Below are 25,100 nucleotides of genomic sequence, written 5' to 3'. Positions count from 1 at the left end.
GCTGCCCCTTACCAGTAGTGCAGTGCTACTCTTTACTGAAAAAAAAGTAATCTGCCTTGTGCAGTAAATGATCAAAGCTTTTTGGACAATGACGACATTTCATCAGTTGAAGCAGCAGGATAATACTAGATGAGGTAGCTTCAGAGACCATGAGCACAACACGAGGCACATTAAGTGGCAGATCGTAACTGAAGCCGCCTGATGCTGGATGTGCTGCAGAGAAAACTGCAGAGAGGCACTCATTATGAATGCTAAGCACCTTTCAGCTCGACTTTATATACAGTGAAAGCCACACTAGACGCTGCAGCCACTGCATTTGAATCTTTAAGCCACTGAGACATATAAAGTCTGATCAAAAATGTGGTTGCCTTTGTTTATCTATGTCAGCCAAGCAGATCTATGTTCATAATCAGGATCATATTCACAATATCTCTGATCGTAGCAGTCCTCACCAAGGATTACATCTCACTCTGAGTTGCTGCTATATGTTAGAAACTGTTGGTTATTGATCGCATTCAACCCAAGACTGCCATCGTATGTGTGTGTGTGTGTGTGTGTGTGTGTGTGTGTGTGTGTGCGTGTCCCAATCAGCTAAGAGCTGCAGTGCTGCTAAATTTATTCTTGTGGTTACAGGACTTGACGTTGCAAACACAGCTATTTAAACAGAGCAGAATATGTGCTGTTACACAGTAAACATGCACAAATACACACACACACACAAACAGCATATATGAAGATATATCATAACACATGTTGACACAGAGACAGTTTGAGGATTTGCTGCTCTCAGAAATGAGGCCTAATGTAAAAGACTTTGATATTCATGCATTTAAACTCACCCCCCACCTCCACCTATACACACACATTCACCCACGAGTATACAATACATTGAATAGAGCTACGTCCTTAGAACATGGTGACCCAGATCTGTCGCTGTGGTATCTACTACCCAGAATGCCTCCTGAGGTTTAAGCGGTATCTCACAAAGCTTCTCATTGGCCAAAGGTAGAACCACAGACGTCTACAATCGTATGCTATAACCTCTAACTTGTCAGAATGGCAAAAGGCATTAATCTGGGGGGCGGGGGGTTCAGCAATGCTATTCAATAGCCCAAGGTCTTTAGGGACACAAGTGGCACAACTGAAAATCCTGTTTTTATTTAACAAGCAAGCTACTAAAGGTGGTTCTATATTCAAGTCTAATTTTTAAGCATTAAGAAAGATTGGAGTTTCTCTGTTGCTGCCCTATTGCCCAAGAAACATGACCTTTTGAAAAATGTTTTATTGTTTTCATCAGATATCTTGACAACATGCAATGAAAGAAAGCTGTGTTGTGGAAACTGTAGTTTGGCAACATTTTTCCCCAAATAAAAAAGTAGGGAGCTGACATTTAGTTGAAGCCTGTGTTGGCTCAGTCCCAGATAGAAAAGATGCAATATGTGCTCTGAGACAATTAAATGAAATAAAGCCAGTACCGGAGAAATATTCCCTTCAAAACTCCACCCAAAAAATATTTTTAGCATTAAATCGTCATCTTCTTCAGAACTGGAAACTGGCTGTTAAAAGTTCTGTTAACTTTTTTCAGTCTTGAAAACTTAACACATCTCCACTGGCTCCACATTATTAGCACATTATGTTTAATCTGGATAATGTCTGGTCATAGGCCTTTGCATTTAAACTTCTCGATATCAGAATCAATTCTGCTGGTACTGTGAGCAGATCTCTATACAAATAAATTGGTACTGTGAGCAGATCTCTATACAAATAAATGTGATCTTTTCTAAGTCAGGGAAAATGGTATGGAATACTCTGTAGGACTCTTAAGACACGCTTGTTTCTTCTTATTTTCCCTGCAGAGAACAGCCTCATCTGTAGCTTTTTGACAGACCGTTTTATTTTTTTTAACAACTAAAAAACAACTAACTGAGATCTGATCACAATGTGGTCCACCAGATCACCTCTAAATCTGGTCATGCCGATCCTAATCTATTTTTAGGCCTACAGGGCGTAATATTTGATAGCTAAAAGACTAAAAGATTTTGGTGCAGTGTGACTTAAAGGCTCCACAAGGTCAACAACAGAAAGCAAAAGGGCAAACTTACCGTTCCCGTTCCAGACAAAATGTAACAGCTCTCTTAGCAGGCAATTTTACAAAGTTCTTCTTTTCTGAGTTTGCCCATGCATGCTGGTCTCAGATCAGCGCTTCACTTCCTCTTTATGCAACATCCAACTTAAGTTTCTGCATAGTTGAAACTGATCCCAGACTAACCTCACAAGGGCAAGTCCTTCCTGAGAGGTGCTGATGAGTAATTAAAAACTCTGGTGTATCATGTGTTGGTAGGTTATGTAGGTATTGATTTGTAGTTGTTTGTTCTTGTACCCATTGTGATGAAGGTGCAAAGTAATGATGCCCATTAGTGCTTGATTGTCAGATTTTCCCATGACTTGTCTAAGGACAACACACGTTTTATGTGTGGGTGCTAAGAGCAGCAAATCACAGCACGCCAGGGCCAATCACCACATGTGCCACAAATTTCAAAAACAGCAAGTTGTGTCAATATTCAACCACATGCAGGGAAATCTATTGTGGCTACTGTAGCATCAATAGTGCAGAACTAATGTCGGCCCTAAAGCAGAATAACTGAAACTGGGTAGAAAAACCTGTGACTTAACACTAATTAAATTATAGCCAATAGATTATTGGTCAGTAATAATAATAATAAGTAAATTCTCATGTAAATGTAAAATATTTGAGGCTTTATGTCCTATGAAAACCAAAGAATGTTTGTATAATCTGTCATTGCATTGCTAGAAAAAATAAAAGAACGTTTGATGAGCCAGAACTGTTCTTTGTGATGTTTGTTAGATTTGGTTCGATCAGAGCTATGGAATATTAAATCATCATCTTTACTCACTACATCTTAGCCTTTTCTTACCCTCAGGTGTGCATAAACTAAGGGTTATTTACTTATTAACTTATTTTTAATACAAAAATGTTAAATTACTGGTTATCTCATTCTTATCAGCCATGAGAAACAAAAATCCACATTGTGCATCCTGCTGGCACTCTCTCAGAAAATTGTTACAATTGTTACGGGATCGCCGTGGCCTCATGGCTACGTAGTTTGTGACGCCGATCAGAGTGACAGCCAACAGCGCAATTCAGATGTAATAGCCAAGTTTCAACCAGTAGAGGGAGATAGCTATGCGTATTTGTAGCACAATATGTTTTAATACTTTGCGCTAAACTGTCTTGATTTGGGCATCAATCAATCAACAATTGTACTAAGTACCAACATAAACTGTTTTTTATCTGAAAAAGATGGTTTGAGGGTTTAGTTACACTTTAAGGGCAGCTTCACCAGGCCGTCAGACCAAAAACAGTATTGCGTTAAAAAAAAAAAACTCAATGAATGAGCAGATCGATGTCATTTTGATCAGTTTGACAGGCCTTTTGGGCATAGTCATATCTGGTGAGTTGTGATTGGACAATCACTTTTTAGGGGAGAGGGGTGTAGTTAGCTGTCAATCACCTCTGCAAATGTGCTGTGCTGCATATTTGATTGGTCAGCACAGTGCATTGCTAGATCACATCACATCGCAATGCAGCAAAAACTGAACCCTGTTCAACTTTTTAGCTGTGTTTTGTTGCTGGAGCCGTTGCTAGGGAAACCTCACTGTGGCAAAGCAGCGGTCTAACTGAAATAAAGGAGAAATGAGAAGGCTGTGTTTTTTCACAGAGTGCTAATGCCTGTTTGAACACAGTCTCACCTCTTATGTGATGCTGGTGATGTTCATAGAATGGGTGTTGACAACAATAACCTAGCCTTTTTACCTCTCCTCTCACTGTTCAATGACTGTCTCAAAGTAGCACTGCAGAGTAGTTCATCTACACCCCTTTAACCTAAATAATATAATCAATATAGTCTGTTTTCCTACTTTTAAGACACCTATTAATTGACTCCATTGTGTTTGGCTGGTCTATATGTTGATGGGTTTCGTGGAAGCACTTTATCACAACTTTATTTAATTGAAATCTAAAGCAGAATTACTGGGAACAATAAAATTTGCATAATCATTCGACTGCAAATCAAATCAAACATATCTCAGTGCTTATCTTAGCAAATCCAGGCCTGATTTATTCTCTACCTGACTAACTTCCCAAATTCATTCACACAAGGAGTTACATTCACTTGTCCATGACAGAAATCAACCCAGAGGCAGGTGGGGTGGGAGGGTGGTGCAATATTTCCTGTTTACTTTAAAATTCCAGTTTGAAGAAGGAATAAAAAAATAAAAAAAGTTATTTTTTTATTTTTAGATTTTATATTTTTATGTATAAGCTTTGATATCTTTAATACTTACACAAGAGATCCTTCAAATAAATTGATTTGCCTTTATTCTCTGTCCATCAAGGTACAACACTACTACACTCTCTACATTACACTTTTGTTTCTTTGGCTGTTAAGGAATTTATGTCTTGATATTAAATATAAAAATAAGTGATACACCAATTAATTGGCGTATCTTTCTGCAGCTGAGTTATATCAACAAACTGGCGTACAATGAAGATTTGTTGTTTCCGTTTTCCAGAGAGCTGCAGGGACCATTTTCAAAAATGTTTATGTAATGAAAAAAAAAATGAACATGCCGCAATGTTTTATGTTTTTTTAATACTCTCAAATCTATATATCGTACTGGCCTGAACAATTCAGTATCCTCAAATATGAGCCTGACAAGTATGTCAAAGTATTCCAGTTCCTATAATGTTATCATAAATGACCGACCAACATGCTGAAAGGTCAGGTGCTAATTTGCCAACACGCTAAACTGAGTAACCTGCTAAACATCAGCATGTTTTAGCACTGTCAGCATGCTAATGTTGAGCATTTATTGTAACTCAAAGCACGGCTGAGGCCACACAGAGCCTCACAGAGCTGCTTTAAATCGTTACATTTTACTGTCTAAATAAAGAGGAGTACACACACACCCTGACCTCGACGAGGGGTTTTGTCTTGAGTCAGTCTGTCTATCTGTCTGTCTTTCTGTCTAACTGACTGTTCCCGGTTAACGGCAGGCTGTTGTTCCTACTGATATACTGGTTAAAACACCTGGACTCTGAGATCAAAATGTCCTCAATGAAGTAAAGTTTTCTTTTCTTTTCTTTTTTAGATTGGAGTGTTACATGCAGGATTGTGTGTATTTGTAACTGTGCTCAGCTCCAGATGATTTACCCATGAGTTGCTCTGAGTTTCCCAAAAATCATTAAACCACCAAAGACTGGCAGTGTTTTTTTGTGTTTTTTTAACAAAGTGTATCACAACTGATGTGCTTTTGGGAATCTCAGAACAGGTAGTCCAGTGGATGTACAAGTCCAAAATACTTTGTGGGATGCATTCAGATCAGAAGGGGTTTGTGTACGTCCACTGGACTCATGCATCCTCCCTCCCCTTACACGGTTCATGTCGGTGCTCCGACGAGCGCCACCCCTAGGTGTCTAAGGGATATTGTGGCAACTGATAGCTGATTTTCGTAACCAATATTCCTATTTTGTCCTGTCTCTGTCTGTCTGTCCATCTGTTTGTCCCTCCGTCCATCTGTCTGTCTGTCTTTTTCTGACTTCCTCCTTTGGTCTAAAATATTTTACTTGGTTTGGGCTGGTTTTGTTTTGAGTTATTTATCTTTTTTTTTTTCTTTTTTTTCCAACTTTGTTTCATTTACAAATGCTTGTAATTGTAACAAATGGTTTATATTTGCTATTTCTAATGTGCAATGCTGTCATAACATAACATAAATGGATATATCATAACATTACATTATGTCATACACATTTGCATTTCCATCCAATAACACACATTCCTTCCTTATATTTCAATTTTTATTTCCCCATATCGTGAAAACATTATTGCTGACTGTGTCATTTGCTAATATGAATGACACTTCACAACCCCTGCTCTAACCTCTGCCCTTTTACCTGTGCTTGTCATCTTCATGTAGCCACGGGTTATGAGAAGTCACGCAGCCTCAATAATATCTCCGGGATGACGGGCGCCCCTCTGCGTCTCACCCCCATCACCAACTCGACCTTCGAGCCTTTCGAGCCGCCTGGCCTCAGGCGATGTCACTCCCCCATTCCCTCCATCTTGTAGCATAGCTGACAGGGAAACAACAAACAACAGCAACAATTAAACATAAAAACACTTTCCTTTCTTTTTTTTTCCTCTCTCTCTCTCTCTCTCTCTGCTTCTTTTTTAAAAAAATTTCGGGGAACACGCGAAAGAAACTAAACACGAAAGGAGTGTCTCATGGACATTTGATTCATCCTAGCTGCTCTTTTCATTTCCATTGCTCAGAAGTTTTCTTCTTGATAGAAACAACAATGAATTAGAGTTCTTCTAAACACTAGAGGGTCCTATTTTAAAACCACAGAATAGCTAAAACCTTACTGATTAAGCAGAGATAGACGCTTAAGCAAATGTATTTTAAAATAACACAACACGATACAAACACAAACTAACACACCTGCCTTACTAACAGGGATAGAGTCTAGGTTAGTTTAGACTGATATGATAGTTGAGTTAGTTTACCTCTAGTTTACCCTGTGCTACTTCTTGCCTGTATCTCGACTGCACTTGCACTTCAATGCTTTAAGACTGATACTTAAGAGTAGCTATGAATAAGAGACTTTTCTGATATTAAGCCTCAGAATGCACACATTCACACACACGCACACACACATAGACACGCACATATTACTGCAGCATGCATGTTTTTACTCATGAAAATCTCCAGAATAAGAACATACGCTATACCTACAAGTAGATTGAAAAAGTAAAGACATTTTTCTACACTTAAAGTCGAAATCTCTGAAAAGGAAATACTGTAGCACCTCTGCACCTTTGAAAAAAAAAAAAAAAAGCAATGTAGGCTGTAGATGTTCTGTTCTTTGTGTTATGATTAAAAGAAACAACCTCTCTTACACACACGTGCACACTTGCACACGCGTCAACACACACACGGACACGTAGTTTGTTGTCAGTGTATCCCTTTAGTACAGGGAGACAGGAGAGTTCATAAGCAGCTTATAAAAACAGCAGCATCCCCTCCTCCTCCTCCTTCTCCTACTTCTTCCTCAGGCTTCAAACTCTTCTCACACCCTAAACACTCCCCCTTTAACACTCACAGGATGTACCATGGGAGGACTTGATGAAAAATCTTTTTTTTAATATCACGAACAGCGGGGGAACAGGTGTTAAGAAGCGTGGATGTCTCTGACAGGGTGGGATTCAGATCACAAGACAGTGGTTTCCAACCTGGAGCTCCAGAGGAGCTGCAAGATAAACCTAAACCAGCTGAGAAAGTATTTAAATTATATTTACATATATCATTTTTTTCATTAATTACTGTATTTTACCATTCCAGGCCCCTAGGAAGTAATCAAAGCAATCATCCTTACAATACCTATTAGACCTACTGTAAATTCTCAAATAATGGCCTTTATTTACATCAGTTGTAAACAAAACCAGAACTTTATATTCATTTATTAACCCTGGTGTATTTCATGTGTATTTCATCATATTTTACGTTTAATGTCCATTTACATAGTGTAACTGTACATGATGCTGAATTAACCCTGTGACCCACTATTGTACAGGTGATTACGACCCTACCCCAGTAGAGAGTCCATTGAAATGCAGTGCAACGTTTGATCAAATTCCCAGAAAATCAGCAAAAATGCAAAATGTGGATTAACGTTCCTTTCCATCCACCACTGTTGTGTGAATATACGGAGAAGATAAAGAAGTCTGTGGAGCTGATTCCTTAGTTGGTCACTGGGTTACATACAGTGAGATGATGTTTTACCCAAGATTCATAGGAGATATCGCTTCATTTGAATATGCCATATGTGGCTGGCTATTATTAAAGATACTGACACCAAAAAAATGTTTTTAACTTTATTTTATCGTGTTTATATTCAGTTGTATTTTCTGTGAAGTCCTAAATCCTTTTTATTTATTCATTTTTATTGGCCTAAAAGCTGTAAAATCATTAAACCTATTTATCCACCAATGCAGATAAATGTAAGTTAATGTAGGTTAATATACAAAGGACACAACTTTAGTGTCTTCAGTGGTAGCTACAGCCTTGAATTGAGAAGTTACAGTACGTGGGTTTCAAAGGGCCACAAGCTTAATAGGTTGGGAATCACTGTCGAAGGGGATTATGGGATGCTAGGGGAGGGGAGATGGGATAAAAAACAGAACTGACTGAGCCATCACTCGACCAAAACTGTCGTGCCAGCGCATGGAACATGTTTAGTAAAATAAAAAGACAAAAGCAGAAAGAAAAAGACAAAGACCTCCAGTGTCGACGTGATAGTAACTAGAGCAAGAGGGTCGGAGCTTTACCACACCATCCCTCCTCACCTGCTCTCCATGCGCTCTCACCTTGGCTCTCAGCAAAAAGGCTGAGGCTGCAAAGCCGGAAGAAAGGGGTGATCACTTCTCATTTCTTTGTCATGTTTTCAATCAGTCATTAGCTGAGGCTTAAAGAAACAGTACAAGGAAAGCTCATGTGCTTACTTTCCAATAGTGAGATGAGAAGACTGATGCCTCTCATATGTTGAGTACACAGCTAGAGTCGGGATGTTGTTAGCCTAGCTTAGCATAAAGACTGGAAGCAGGGGGAAACAGCTAGCGTGGCTGCTGTGTGGGGTTAGATCACTTAAAGTATGTCTTGAGGAACAGTAGCGGGGTGCAGTGACTGAACACTTGTTATCACACTGAGGTTGCCAGACGATAATACCTTTACAGTGCAAATGTGTATCAACCTTATTATCTGGCAACTCTCAATACCCAAAGACAGTGCACCGGAAAACTGTTGTTCATCAAGAGACCCAACATAGAACTCACTTTCAAACTCTGAAAGCGCTTTTTCTATTCATGTGTAGACCAAACAAGCTATAACCATCGTGAGTTTTAGTTGGGAAGTGTGTTTTTGAATAGAGCCATGCTAACTGTTTCCCCCTGTTTCCAGTCTTTACGCTAAGCTAGGCTAACTATCTCCCTACTTACCGCACAGACATGAGACTGACGTTCATCTTCTCACAAAAGAAAGCAAATTATTTCCAAAATGTTTAACTATTGCTTTAAGGTGGTGGGGTAATTGGATTTTTTTTTTTTTTTTTTTAACCTGGAAAAGTTTCCAACATGGCAGCTCAGCCCAAATAAGAGAAGTGTGGTATTCCTCAAGTCTGAGTTCATCCCGCCACCATCACCACCATCATCATCACCATCATAATCATCACCAACACCACCGCCGCCAACAGCGTTACTACTTGCACTGACTCCAGTGTGACTCAGCAGCCAGTGGCAATATTTTTAGTTTTCTCCCTTTTTGGCTTCTCTTTCTTTCCCTGTTTTTTGCCCCTCGACCCCCCACCCCCCGACCTTCCCTCCCCGACCTCCCTCCTCTTCTGTCCGTCCATCTCTTCTTTGTTTTTCGGCTGCGGCTGCTCAGTAGGAGGCACCGTGAACGGCTACTGGAGCGACAGCCCATGGTAGAAGAAGAGCAGACGACAAAATGCCACATGGGGAGAAGAGAAAGAACATGACAAAAGAGACAGCATACAAACATAGAAATATGCAATGTAGATAAACGGGACAGTGGTGGTTGGATCGAAGTGTTTCTGTCTGGATATGTTGTAACTGTGGCACATATAACAAGTGTGCACACGGATGTTTGTGTGTGTGTGCGTATGTATGTGTGTGTGTGTGTGGCCAGAACTGCATCTACCTCTGTACTAAGATGCGTAAATGTCAGTTTGTTAAAATACATTTTCCTTTCTTTTTGTTTCTGCAAGAAAGAAAGGGAGAGATAATTATTTCATTTCAGTTTTGATGTTTTAACAATCTGTGTGTGATCTCATGATGATGTCATCTCTTTGTCAGTGAGTGTTCTTTTGTTTTAAATAATCTAAAGTTCTTTTTCATCTAAAAATAATTGTTTTCTTTTTGTTTTGAACCTGATTTTTGCAGAAATGTTTGATTTCAGTACAACAGTGTCATACTTGGTCTTTGTTGTAGATAGTAATTATGTGTCTGTTGGTTAGACTTCATATATGTTCAAATCCCATGTCCTCATCTCTCGCTCTCACCTTCCTACTCTCCCACCAGAAAGTAACGGAGAGCTTTCAGCGTGCAGGAAATAATTCCTAATGATTTGCATTAAATTCCCAAAAGGGGGGGGGGGACTCTATTTAGACAAGAATATCCTTGGACAAGAGCCACTTAAATGTGAGTGGGTAGTTTTTAAAGCACTGTTTGTCTTTCAATTATTGCCAAAAAGTGAGGAGAAAGCTTTTTCTGTGCTTTGAGGTATTTCCTTCCTGTACCTCTTTTACATTCAAGCTGGAAGTGTTGGGAGGTGAAAGCACCAAAGGAGGAGATGATTGTGTATTTAAAGAATTAGTTTGACATTTTGGGAAAAACACTCATTCGCTTTCTTGTTTAGAGGTAGACGAGAAAATCTGTATCAGTTTCATGTCTCTGAGCTATATGTATGTATAGCCAGGAAGTGATTACATTTAAGACTGGAAGCAGGGGGCAAGAGCCACTAAGGCTTGCTAATTAACACATTATATCTCATTTGCTTAATATGTGTAGAACAGAAATGTAAAAATTAGCAACCTCATGGTGAGAATAAACCCACGAAAAACACGACTTGTCATTTTTACAATTTGTTTTGTGCAAAGATTAAACAAAAGGGATACAGTGTGTTAATGAGCAAGTTATTTTGGGACTTTTTAAGACTAGCTTCCAGTTTTTACGTTAAGCTGACGTAGTTGCCTCCTGGGCACTCGTTGAGATTGATATTGATTCCTTGTGTCACTCTTGGAAAGAAAGTGATTAAGCATTTATTCCCAAAATATCCAGCTGTTCTTTTAACCTTCTGTGACCCGTTGATTTGGGTCATGCAGGGTTTTCTGTTTCCCTGTTTTAGCCTCAGAAGCCCCCAACTGAATCCTGACTTGTGTATGAACCAATGATTTTAAGGTTTTAATTTACTTGGAATTCAGGCTTATGGAAAATCATGTTTACCCCAAATGCGCGCGCACACACACACACACACACACGTTTTAACGCACACTCCAGTCTTTCTACTGAACCTGTCTATCGTTTCTCACCATTTCATCGTCTCCTTATCCTCCTCTCCCTTCCCAACGTCCACATGTTTTGAGTGTGTCTGTCACTTTCCCTAGGGCCACTGCTGATTAGTCGCTTTTGTCATGATGTACATATGTAAAGTTTGTGTTGTAGATGAATCTGCATGGGTTTCCATCGCAAGCAATAAGGATACTGATATGACTAATAATGTGAGGAGGTTTGATAAGATTTTAGTCTCAAGCTTAATGAATGTGTATATAACATTTAGACTACTAAGAGTGTGTATGGATGTGTGTGTTTAGACGCATACATATGCACTAACAAAGCATGCAGGACAAAAAATTTTCACCTCTTTGAATGCAAGAGGTGGGACGGGCTGACATTATGCATGCCAAAATGCTATGATGCTATTGGTCAAAAGAGACCAAGTTAGGTACTGTAACAGGGCTGGGTGGGGGTGGGAAAGTTTATTTTTGCAGGATGGGAAGGGGTTACGTTTCTAGTAGGTCTTGTATAGCTGCTTTCTTATCGATCTTGAGAGACTTATGATAAGAGAAACATATTAACAATCGTAGCTTATGTTTTTTTTCTTCTTTCTTTTGCTTCTCTTTTCACAGAGAACTGTTCTGAAAGCCCTGCGCTTATCAGATATATGCAAAAAGAAGCAGTAACTGTGAACTAATGCTAAGACATGAAAAAAAAAATCCAGCTTCTTCCATCATTGTCTCAACTCCTCTTCTGCAAGAGAGAGGAGAGACCCTTTTCCTCCCAAGATACCTCCTTACCAGAATTTCCTTTGTCCATCGTTGTTCGTCTGCTTTTTCATTATCTGTTTCTTACTTCACCTTTCATTTCCTACTGTCCTGTCTTACTCTCTACACTTTTATGCATTTAAACTGCAGTGAGTTCACAAGAAGGGTACCTCTGCAATGTGAGAATGCAGCCATTCAATGCAACCTCCCACAAAGCATGAAGATCAGGGCCAAATTCACCTGCCAGGGGGCAAAACTGAGCTGACCTACCCTGCCTCGGTTCTTCATGTTAGTTTTATTGAACCTTAAACCCAGATTTATTTAAGAATACTCACCGTGGTCTAAGCATAAGAAATCCTCTCATACTTTACGTTAGTCCAAGGAGAAGACAGTCTTCATTGTCTTTTCTGGTATACTTGGAATACTTCCATCAAAGCAGAATGTAAACCCCTAATTTGTGTGACTTGTCTATCAGTCACATCATGACATCCATAAGTCCCGTCTGCTCGAGACAGATGATTCAATCCCTGATCAACTTTTTTCAATAATGTCAGGAAACGCTAACCATTTACATGCGTCCATCCCAAAGCAGTAAAACAAATGGTATTGTATTCACACCCGCAGAAGAGATGGCACATGAGAACACAAGGCCCTCTCCATTTCAGTTTATATTGTGTTCAGCCCAGTATCTCTAGAAACTACATGTTGTATCTTGTTGAATCACAATTTCCATATCATATTTGTCAGGCATAGATATTTTTGAAACCTAAACTATTCAAAACATTGGCATTGGGTTGATTGTGCTTTATTGATTCATGCTACCAAACAAATGTGCAAATAATATACAACACAGTTGATTCTGGTACCTTTGGGTTCATGAGGGTCTGCAGTATTTGCCCGGCTGGTAATCCAGCCTTAACCAGGATGGGTCTAAATCATAATCCAACGAGAACACAGGACCACCACTCTAATTTGGCTATGATGAGTAATGTTTGGAAGAGGTTACATTGATCTCAGGCATGCTATGTAAAATATGTAGTCATTTGCAAGCTATGATTAGGATTTTAATCTCTTGCCTCCTGAATGAGTCTTAGTCCAGTTGAACATTTCGTTCAGTTGAATCTGGACAGCTCTCAGGCTGTTTTTGGTCAAAACAGACTTTGCCCCAAAAGATCTTTGAAGAGGTTGCATTCACCAGCCAGTGAAACCACACCACGCTGCAGAGGCACCCCTCAAAAGTCAGTTTTTAAATCTAAATTACTGCTTGTTTGTTAGCTTCCACCGCTTGTTGCCAACATCTCTCTTCTTTTCCATCTGTTCACAACTCAGGTATCTCTTTCTCAATCTCTCCTTTGACCCACCCCCGTGTTCCTGTTCACCCATGTTTCCTCAAAGAAGTACTGTATGTATGAAAAAAGGGAGTGATACGAGAAAAAAGTCAAGCTTTTGCTCTCTTTTCTGTGGCTCTGTTTTGTGGCTCTTGCCCCCCCACCCCCTCGAAAAAATGCTATTTTGCTTTTCTTGTCCAACTGTGCTTCCTGTCTTCTCCTTGTGTTGTCCCTCGTCTTTTCACCCTTTCTCAATAACTTTGTCTCTCTTCCTGTGAGACTTTACACCCCCAACACACCATCCATCCCCCTCCCCATCCTGAAGTCTCTCACAGCAAAAAACCAAAAAGGAAATGAGTGAAATTGGAGCAACTTCGCACCTGCAAGAAAAAGAACAAAATAAAAAAATAAAAAAAGATTGGCCAAACACTGGATTTCACCGAGGAGGAAGACAGGAACGGACATTTAAATGAATGATAAAGACTGCAGTGATATATTGTAGAGGGGAGGGGAGAAATGTGCTATGAAATGATGTGTTCTAAGTGGATTGTCAGCCGAGCAGCATCAGAGGGAGGAGTTGGAGGAGGAAAAGTTTGGGGAAGACAGAAAAGTGTGGTGATGATGAGGAGGAGGAGGAGGAAAGAAAGAAAGAAGCAAAATCGCTTCTCCATGTAAGAATGTGTACCACACTGTTGTTCCTGTGCACTGTTTTTGCTCCTTGTGTTGTGTTTCCTCACCTGTGTGTGGTTCTGTGTTGGTGTGACATTTTGTTTTATGTTCTGTGTGTTTTCGTGTTGTGTGCCGCACTCTATTTCCTTACCTTTTTTCTTTCATGTAGCCTTTGTGTGCACCACACCTGGGTCAAACAGCCTTCATGGACACAACCCAAGGCTTCTTTTATCCCACGCATGTGCAGGAGAATTGTAGTTTGTCATTCAGGCAAGCACAAACTGCACCAGAGTGAAATGAATTAGAAATGAACTGACCTGATGCAGCAAACCATGCCTGTCTAATGGAAGTGGGATCAAACAAAAAGCTAAAAAGAAAAAAAAATCGTTATTTGGCCAAGGTCTGGTCTGTACATGTGCGGGACACACCATCTGAGATGTTCCACTCTCAGCTCTTGGTCTGGATTTTGGCGCAATCCTGGTTGGCTGCAGTCCTCTGGATTGAACTTTGAAATCTTTTGAATTTCACTTAGTTAGTGATGTCTCATCGGCTACTCAATTAACATCCAAAGATTTGTTATATCAGAGGACTGAGCAGCCCCCCGAGGAATTCTGCAGATTATATATCTGTGTGTGTGAGTTACAGAGACGGAGAGAAACGTTAGTGTGTGTCACATTCAAAGCTCTGTGTTCTTGGTGTACTTGCATGTCAGCTGGGCTGGCCGAGCTTTGTAGTGATGTGTCTTTTCTTTGCTTCAGTGGTGTGTTTGGCCTATCATTTCCTTGCCTTAGTGTACAGTATTATGTTGCTGCAGTTTCCATCAGTACCAACAACTCTTTCATACTGAGCACCACTGAAACTACAGATTAGATTAGGAACACTCTGTCTGCCATTGTGGAAGTCTTTGACTTTTTACATTCTTGAGAGGATTCTGTTTGGAAAGTTGTGAAGTGGCATTAAAGAAAGAAGGGTTTCTACAATGGCTAACACTATCAGTCTCATTTAGAACATGTAATCAACTCTCACGGCCTCTTTGCCAACAGCATCTTTGGGATCGGATCAACTCTCACGGCCTCTTTGCCAACAGCATCTTTGGGATCGGATCTGTTGATATTACAGCAATGCACAAACCAACAGTCTATGTATTGATATTGACCTTTTGTGCCCTTAATTATTGTTGCTATGCAAACAGCGATTAATGTCTTTAATGTCAGACTGCTGTAGGCCTTCACGCTGTACTTTAGGTTACAAAATTGGTTCAGTTATTAGCTAAATTTGTAGACACAAGTCGATCACGAGAAGAAGATTTCAATCTACACAATCATTTTACTGTATGAACAGGAAGTTAAAGGACAATATGACACAGCCAGTGGTTGACTTTAGATTTCAGTGTCCACATATTAGCTTTTTCTGGAGCTGTCAACCACATTTCATGGTCTTCAGTGATAGAAGTGCATAGAAGTACCCAAGTTCCTTAGTAAAAGTACCACTACAACAACAAAAAATACTCTGAACAAGCCATGAACAGTTACATCAATAAACTGAACTTTTAACAACTTGCAGACATGAAACATGTCACAAGGTGCCCCAACTAGAAACTGTTTCTATGTTACAGTTCACAAAAGGTTGAGTATCACTAGTTTAATCTGTTTATCGTTGCACTTTCTAAACATATACTCTATGTTTTATGTAAGAGTAAAACATGAAGTAGAGTAACAAGTAATATCTTTCCCTTTCGAAATATAGTGGGGTACAAGTATCTCAAATCACCTCTCTTCCCTGTGGCTGAAGTTCCATATATAGGTCAAATAATTGCAACTATATGACAATGAAGATGAAGACCATGACATGTGGATAAAAGCTCCTTAAAAAGATTGTAAATGGACTTTGAGTTTTGTCAAACTTTACAAACAAATTACTGTCTATTACACTGAAGGTATACCAACAAACAAATGACCCAGTTCCGATGCTTTTGGGAAACAGGCCCATATCTAATGTGGTTCGACACTGGACCTCAGAAAGATATCAAAATCTTTTCAGTGGAGGAAATGGAAATCAAAACAACTGGATGAAAACTGAAATTTTATTTTTCTGTGATGGTGGGTAAAATAATTGTCATTGTTCATGGTCCTACAGGTAAAATTGGTGAAATGTAAGTCTTAGATAAATCTCATTTTCAATGGAGCAGAACAGGGTTGCACCAGCTGTTGATAAATCTATCACTAAGTTATTAGTAACAACTTGTGATGAAAATCAGGTTTCACCATTAAAACTTAAATGTTTTTTATCTTGATGATCTTAATAATGTGTAAAAACATCTAGTGAGAGCACTCAAGCTAGCATGACCTTTGTAGCAGTTTTAGAGGTGCAAAAGATACATGTTTTATAAATGTAGGTATTTGTTTTATGCCTGCATGTGTTTCACAGTTAGTAGTATTCATGCAGTTATGCTTTGACGTACTGTTATGTTTAGGAACTTTCACATAAACTCTCCCAGAGCCGACACACTCCCCATCGCATTATAGAGGAGGGTTAGGGTTTGATATATTTGTGAAATTTAATTTTTTTCCAGATTTAAATCAATATTATAGAGAATTTATGAAGTTTCAGGTTAGATATATATCGTAGTCTGTATTATCACTTCTACTCCTCACTCTAAATATATACATATATTGACAGTTTTTTCAGGTAGCTCTGCAACAGCTACACTTGGCAGTTTTAGAACTAATTTTTTTGTAAAAAAAAAACAAAAAAAAACTAGTCCACAAGGTGCAACCTGTTTTAATTTGTACTTGTATTTGAACTTACGAACAGCTCCTGCAAATGGCCCTAGGACCGTGTATCTGAGCAGATGAACATTACTTTTCCCACCAGCATCATTCCACTAACTTATGACAGTATGTACAAAATGGGCTTCGACCTTGATGTGCACCAGACCTGGATGTTATTAAATCCATAGAAACAATAGAACTGATTGGTATATAGTTCAATCAAATGGCTACCAAATGCATCATCTAAAGCCTTTGTCACCTATTACATAGTGCTTTCAATCAAATCATGATGTGTTGATGAACTTATCGTGACTTGACAAATTCATCAGGGCACGATCAAATTCTATGCCATGGTCTGGTGTTTGAGGGTCAAAAGTCATTCCTTATGCATTTCAAATCCTCACTAAATTCTCTTTTGTTTTTTCCCTTTCAGTGCTGAGTTTCTAACCCCCCTCCCTCCCCCCTTTTCCCTACAAGAAGAGGAAAACAATAAACTTTAAACCGCTGCTCCTCCATCTCCCCCAACGGGATTCACTGTAGAAAAATGGGAGGGAGATAGAGAGAAAGAGAAAAAAAGAAGATGAGAGGTTGAAATCATCACAGTCGCTGACACTGACCTGGACATTTTCATCATCTGTGTGACACATTCATATGCAACCTCGCTGATGATCCCAGTGAAGAAAAAGCTTATGATCACATGTGAGCCATTTGAAGAAAACATTTCCACCTCTTGTGAACTGATTTTCAGAGCAAACCAACAGCATGGATGCTCCCAGCGTAGCGGTCATAGGGCCTATGACAGACTTGGATTTGAAAATGCGACGAGGAGGCCCTCTATGTCCACAACTGTTTGTAATTTAGTTGTGTTATTGCTTTACTGACCGCTCTTTTTATTTCAAGAAGCTGCATTCACAACTGTTGATTTTCCGTGGATGTTCCATTATTTTGGCACTCAAAGCACTATGCAAGGTGAGGGATGGTCCACCGTGATGTCTAACGGCTCCGGCAGAGTCAGATCCAGTGTTGCCGATGGGCTGCACAGGTTGGGCTGCCCTGCTAATCTCTGCTGAGCTACAGGACCTTTGGCTGAAAACTACTCATACATATCAGAAAACATCAGCCATATCACATGTATATTTGACATGATCCTGTCTGTTTGATATCATCTGAATCTTTTGGGAGACAGTTGACATCTTGGGACTTCAAGTTCAACTGATCAAAGAGCCAGTTTGAATCCACCTTGTGACAGAACTAACCCAAAGACAGACACATGGATGGACGTGGGGTGAGCAGAAACCCTCAAAGACACAAAACTGGCCCTAACATCTGCTCAAAAAAAAAAAAAAAAATTAAAAAAACAGAGGTGTCACTGAAAACGAAGATGTGATTGACCTTTCTCTCTTTCTCACTCTCTCTTATTCTCTCTTGAGTCTTTATGGTATCTTGACCGCCCCCTTCCCTGCATCTCAGCATCGCTGCTGCTCCTCCTCTTTAGCAAAACTGCATGGCATGAATGAAACCAATTAAAAACCGAAGAAAGACAGTCAAAGACACAATGGATGGATTTAAAAAAAAATGGGGAGAGAGAAGGGAATGAGTCCATGAGAAAGGGGGAGAGAGAGACCCTAGATTTCTTTTTTCTTTCCACCCAGCAATGTCAATGCAAAGTCATCATCATCATCCAAGCTACTTTTTAACCCCCCCAAACTTGCTGCTAATATGTGAGAAACAGCATCTTCTGCAGCAAACTGCTCTCTCAGAAGGCATGATGGATGAGGAGGAGCTCCCTCCCCCTCTGAGTGAAAGAGGGAGTGGGGAAGGAGATTCTGTAGACCATACACTCTATACCTCTGGGGATGTGGGGCAAGAAGATAGAAGCTTTTTAAAGAAAGCAGGTATTCAGCAGGAGCGGGAGAACATCTTTGAGAAACTATTCTAGGGACGAAAGAAAAAAAAAACAAGAAAAAAAAAACCATGGCAATGATTGCAAATTAGAAATGCATTTTTATGACATTGTTTACCAGCATGAATATTCTGCATGACTCCTGCAAGCCATTCTGATCTCCCCCATGAATAACAGGGCTAGAAATTGAGAGTTTAAACATGAGATTTTAACAAAAAATTATGTTATATGCAACAAACCTTAAAAATGTAGGATTATGTTTTAAAAAAAGAGATTTTCTCAATTTTGTTTTAATGACAAAACACAAATAATTAAGAAATCTTAGGAGACCCCCCAACCCCCAACCCCTAAAATCCAAGAAGACTCCTCCAAACTTCTGCAAGTATTTATTCTGCTACTACAACTTTGTCTACTACTACTACTACTTCTACTTCTCACCTGGCTGCTGCTCTGCTTCTTCTTCCTCCTCCTCCCCCTCTTCTTCTTCTTCTTCTTCTTCTCTTTCTTCTTCCTCTTGTAGCCTTTTACCAGAACCCTTATACGTAACTCTCTCCAATGGCAGCTGTGTGTTTGTGTCACAATATGGACCCAAGACTATCAAACTGACGTTGAACTGAACTGAGCTGTCCACTCAGAGAGATGTCACTCAGAACTGAGATGTCATTGATTTTGTGTATTTGAAATGAAAAAATGTCTATTGTCCCTTTCCTTGAAACTTTTTCTTGACCTTAATATCTAAGGCAACCCCACACCTTTAAGGTTACAAAGGTCATTTGAAGTCAGGGGTCAAGCATAGATCAGGATGTACAGCTGTTATTTAAGTTATTTACCCACAGACTGATCCAGAAAGGTTACTTTAATTCCTCAGGGGAAAAGGTACAAGATGGCTGTCTCATCATCCAGGGCTGTTATTCCACTAGTTTAGATCCCCTTCAGTGTTATTAGTTAGATTTGGAGTTAATTCACGTTGTATGGGTTATTCATTCATGTTGTTTCTACATCACCAGTATGAACAAATAAAAGGCTTCCAGAAATGCTGAAATCCAAATTCCCCAAGCTCAACATAACCTACCAAAGAAAATTTGGAGGCCATCAAAAATTCTTCTGAATCAGTTTTTTTCCCATTGAAAAGAAAACCAGACAATCCGGCACTCTCCAGCACCTGAACTTGCTTTAATAACACAACAGTGTACAGAATTCTTTGGTTTTCTTTCCAAGTTGAGAGTTTTTCATCGTACGCACCTGTTGCCAAGAAACTTACACCAATCCCAATTACACCAATTTAGTCCAAAAATATTCATAATCTGCCTTAAAGAAATGCATAAAAAAGAATGTAAACTCCTCATGTCCTCAATGGTAGCTACAGCCCTGACAAACACAAGGAAACACAATATGTGGTTTGGGCTTCATGGAAACATTCCACCTCAAAACACAAGACTGAAACTAAAGGATGTCATCTGCAAATGTTTTCTCCAGTAGCTTTTTCATGGTGTAGCTTTGCTAAATCTGCCCTTTGACTCTGTCAGAGAATCACACCATCCCATAATGAATGTCAGTCCCTGTAAGATATCTTATTAATGGATCTTGACTGATGTCTTGCAGCTTGTGTGGCAAATGGGAATGGTGATTTATTAACCCTTACTTGAGTTAGCTGGAATGTAGCCACAAAATCGCTCACTTAAAACTCTCGTAAACCTACTGTTCAGTTTTCATTGCTTTTGTTTTCAAAATAGCTCAGGAAAATAATCACTTTCTTCATAATGTTCCTGGTGCTGCATAAAAGTGTAGCTTTATTTAAAGGGTAATCGGGAAATAAGTCATCACAATATTTAAAAAAAAAAAAAAACATTGTGCACCCACTTCTAGAACGGCAGTGATAGTGGCATCAATGATGTCTTTGAAAGAGAAGATATTATCAAAGCCTTGATGCCTAAAACTTTTTTTTTGACATAACAAACTGTCCACTGTCAAGTGTACAGTCCTGCTGACATGCCAAATGATTACATTTTTGGTAGCCTAACTTGCTCTGAAAACAATATATGATATGCCCAGCTAAAACATGTAGTAACTATGCCATACGCCTGTAAATAAAGTAAACGAAGACTTAGCAAAGTCAGCAGAAGTTTCAACCTGTTGAGTGGATGCTTTCCTGATCAGTTTCCTTGAAAGTGACATGATTTGAAAGACAGTTGTTTCGTGAGGTAATCCGCAATAACGCCAAACAAAGTCTGATTTAAACACTGTGGTCAAACTCCTATGACAGGGTGCATTAACAGTGAAATAAGGTACAGAGCGTTTCCCTTGGTGAAATGGTGAAAGAGGCACAGGTGCACAGTGTACAGCTCATTAGTTAGACCAGCACCAATTGATGAGCAGCAGCTCTTGTGTGTTGGTGTTGGTGGTGGTTCCCCCCGGGTGTGAGGCAGCCATCTTGGCTTTATTTGTTCAAACACAGTTGGTCATGTACCCCCATCCCCAGAAACAGCAGAAGCAAATGCTCTCTGCTGGGCTGTAGAAGAAATATTTTCTTATAATCTATGGAGAGGTTTAAATGAACAGAGGGAATTACACAGACGGACAGAAATGCCTTTAAAGCACTTTGAGTGGAGTGAAAAGTTAGCAGGTACTAAACAGATGAGTTATTACAAAAAAAAAGCTGTACATTTTTAGATTGGATCATCTGGATTTGGGTTTTGCTGGTACTTTATTAGGCATCTCATGTGAGCGGTAATGTTCAGTTTCCGATGCTGTTTTATTTATTTGAATTGCTCTGTATTAATTGGCATTTGGTTTGTGTATAAAATACTGGAGGGATTACTGAATGAGCCTACCGGACACAGACCCAGTGGGCCAAGAGTTTAGAGGACGTCTGATTAAATGAAGACTTCAAATGACCAGAAAGAGGTTGTAAAACTCCTCAAAGGGAGAAAAAAATAATTTTGTGTCTCTTTCAAAACAAAATAAAGAAAACAAAGATCTGATGAAAACTGTCCAGCTTATCAGCTGTACTTTATGCTTAATATAAGGGCTATCAAGCTAAAAGAGTTTATTCTGGCAAACCATTGCTATATCACAGTGTTGATAGACAGACAGACATGTTTGCTCAGAGGGTTTAAATTCAAATGATTTGTTGTCATCTGCCCCATGATGTTTCAACCATCATCACATTGCCGGGCTTCGAGGGGACAAAACTTAAGACCTACATCCTTTAAATTCTTGACCCTGTAACCCATCCCAAATGATTTTTTCTCAGTGGTTCTTAATGTTGGTCATGGCAGTTTATTCAAGATGTGTTTGGTCTGTTGATTTACACAGTTTAGCTAGGCAGGTTTTGGTTGAAATGCTGGGTATGATGTTCTACACTCCAGAGGTCTGCAGAAAAGGTCCTTTGTGCATGTGATGAATTGCTGATTTGGACAGCGCTAGGCACAAACAGACGTCCTGAGAAAATTTTCTACAGAGCAAGACAAAATGGTTTCACCTCATTTTTTTCTTCATATTTAAAATCAAGCTGCAGTCTATTCCCCTTTTTATGACTTCACTGTGTCTAAGGTGATGCAGTTTATGAAAAGCAGACATAATAATTTTTTTAAACTCAATCATGAATTGTAGCATTTACAATGTTTGCAGCCACATTAACTTAATCTGCCACTTCAACAGCTCTGGCTGAAACAGAATAAATCCCACGTCTGCTTGTTTGATTTGGACTAAATTGTGCATTTGATATCTACACTCTGTCCGAAACAACTGTATGTCATCACACTCCACAGAAGAAAATAAGGGTTTTGTCTTGGGGGTTTTTCATTTGTTTTTCGTTTTAGCTTTTCATACATGCACACTATTCTCTGTATCATTCTGGGGGAGTCTTAACTAATAGCAGGGAGCCAAAAATCAATTAGAAAACAGGGCCTATCTCAGGAATACACTGTATCAAAAATCTGAGAGGTGGAATGTTGAGATGTTGCTGAGATGATGCTGCAGTATGTATTTTCAGGAACGTTTGAAGTTTTAAATAATAGTTTCAGATGAACGTTATGATGACTTTAGTAAGTAAATCTGGATCCCTACAACACTACTTGAAGCCTGGAAGTAGACTTCATTTTGGTCTGTGTCCCACTGTCCTTCCACACTGCATTAGATCTCATTGCTTCCAGGCTGTTCTTTTTTTTGATGTGGTACTGTATGTGATGAGTTTAGGAATCAGTTCTGATATTTTATATCACTTGTCTTCCTAAAGGTATAAAATACATCTTCAGAAATGTCATATCTGTACTGTAGTGTAGCTATATCAATGTAAACACAACTTCTGCCAGTGTCATATTGTTAATTTATATTGCTTTCAGCATCTTTTTATTTGCTCAAACTGTAGTATTTGCTTTACATATGATATATTTTGTAATATTTTAACTCATGCAATTATGATGAATCATGATCATGAAGATTATAACAATGCATTGATAAATGCTTTTGTATTCAAGCATGCAGTGAACATAAAGAGAGCCTATGCACGCACCAGTTGGGCTACAGACTTCATGTCATTGTGCTGTTTGAAAAACAATTGGTTAGATTGGGTTTGGGGTGATTATAGATATGTCACATTTGGTTATACATCTCTCAATGCAGAAGGAATTTCAAGTCAAAAAGAAAATCAATAACTTTTAAACTTCTGTTGAAAAAAGTTTAATAGACTGAGTCATGATTGAGTCAACAATGTTGATAGACAATATTGCAAATCAGAGTTGTACTTATTAACTTCATTCAACTAAATTTTTTCTATCACTAATGGCTGTAGTAAGGGGTTTTACAGAAACAACTGTAATTTAGCATTGGGTAAAGTTTGGAGTCTTCTGAGACTGAAAAAGGCAAGGGCCAAAACTGAAGCGGATGACTTTGGGTTGGGGTTAGGGTTAGGTAATGAAGGCTTGGTTGACAACAGTCATATTCATACATTTTAGTAAAACCCAGATGGTCCACCTAGAAACTCTCCTGCTTTCTGCTGTCCCCATTCATTCTGTAGTCCTCATGAAAGTACACGCAACAAGTGCACAATTACATATGTCTGACACGCGGGGAGGTCGTGACGTTGTGTCTAGAGGCTGCAAATGCTCAACAAAGAAAGCACACGTAGAAAAAATGCAAAATGATTTATTCACAGGTTGAAAAATGTTCATCTTCAGTCATGGTGTCCTGCAGAAATTACCTTATAACACATTCAGATTAGCTGTCAGAGCAAAGTTTGTTTAAGATGTTTTGTTTGCTGCTTAAATGTACAAAAAAGAAATGCTTCAAGGGTTCATGGGACATGTGTACTGCCCTCCATCACAATGGGATCCACCGCAGTGCACCCCACCACCCCTCACATTTCTCCCTCCATGCATTTCCTAAGGCAAGTTGCTTAAGGCACCAACCTACAGTAAATATGATATAATAGAGACTTATATGGCAGTAGGAGAAGGCTGCACGGTTCTAGAAAGACAAATAGAAATCTTGATTATTCCACTGCAGTGTAGTGAAAACAGAGCAATAATGCTGTAGGCATTTTTGTAGGGGCTCTGTTTCGGTTATGTATGCGTATGAATGTGCGTAATAATGTGTGTGTTTGTCTGCAAAATGACATGTGTAAGAGACAGAGGCATGCTGTGCAGATTGAGCCAAGCCATGCCCCTGTGAGAAGACTGACAGCTGAGCTAACCAATAGTGCAACTTTACTTGAAACCCCAAACAGCGACCAAACATATCAGGACAAGATGTAGAGGAGCTGCCCACAGTCACACCCCTCACCCTTCTTTAATGCTGATTGGAGTTTTAAGGGGCCCTTATGCAAGTATTTTAAGAAACCAGGAGCGATCTGATCACCGGGTGTTGAATCAAATGTGGCAGATATGGTTGTTTCATTAAACTTCCATCCACGTTATACATTCAGCCACACTCCAAATCAATTATTTCACAGCTGGAATTTTTCGTTTAACAGCAGAAAGAACACGTCTGGTGTCACATCACTGATTTGGGTGCAGTGAAATGAAATGTGCATATTTGCATGCAAAACTTGTGGTTTGTTTACCATCTAAACTTTCAATGGACTAAGCCCGATTTAAGACCCAAAGTATAGGCTAATATTAAGTTTTAATTAATTCATTCCATTGCATTTTATAATTTTAGGCAAGTTAGATTATCTAGACAGTACAGGTTAGTGGAGCTACGCTACAACTAGATAACCTGGGCCAAGATAGACAAGACAAGATAGACTAGTCCTCACTGAAGGTTCCCTGACTTTCAGCTGTATCTTAGTTGACTTGAAGTTCAAATTGCCTTGGTTAGTCGCTTTGGGCCTAGCTCTACTACCCTACACTGTCTGGGTAACCTACGTAGCTAGCTAACTGAGTAACGTTACCCTAAAATCATGATTAACCGTCATTCAGTTAAATTTACTAAATCTAACTGATTTCACCAAGTTCTACTAGCCTATATTGTTCAGATCAACAAGTAGTTTTGTTTCAGTTCATAGCGAGCAA

At 39.3% G+C, this 25,100-nt stretch overlaps 1 protein-coding gene across 4 annotated transcripts in view; it reads left to right on the top strand.

The window, feature by feature from the left end:
- Positions 1-12,502, top strand: part of LOC104927163 (potassium voltage-gated channel subfamily C member 1) — a 68,610-nt gene extending 56,108 nt beyond the window's left edge. Inside the window, exon 5 of one of the 4 annotated variants that reach the window (XM_019257044.2) lies at positions 11,783-12,502. In XM_019257044.2, the coding sequence (XP_019112589.1) occupies positions 11,783-11,847 (65 nt within the window). In that variant the 3' untranslated portion in view covers positions 11,848-12,502. Of the gene's footprint in view, positions 1-5,997; positions 6,182-9,519; positions 9,812-11,782 lie in introns of those variants that run through there. The other 3 variants (XM_019257046.2, XM_019257045.2, XM_010741183.3) reach the window with 3 other exon arrangements.
- Positions 12,503-25,100: the final 12,598 nt, after the last annotated feature.

Source organism: Larimichthys crocea, chromosome XII, assembly GCF_000972845.2.
Source record: "Larimichthys crocea isolate SSNF chromosome XII, L_crocea_2.0, whole genome shotgun sequence".
Classification (NCBI taxonomy): Eukaryota; Metazoa; Chordata; class Actinopteri; family Sciaenidae; genus Larimichthys; species Larimichthys crocea.
This window is presented reverse-complemented; position numbering and strand designations above follow the sequence as displayed.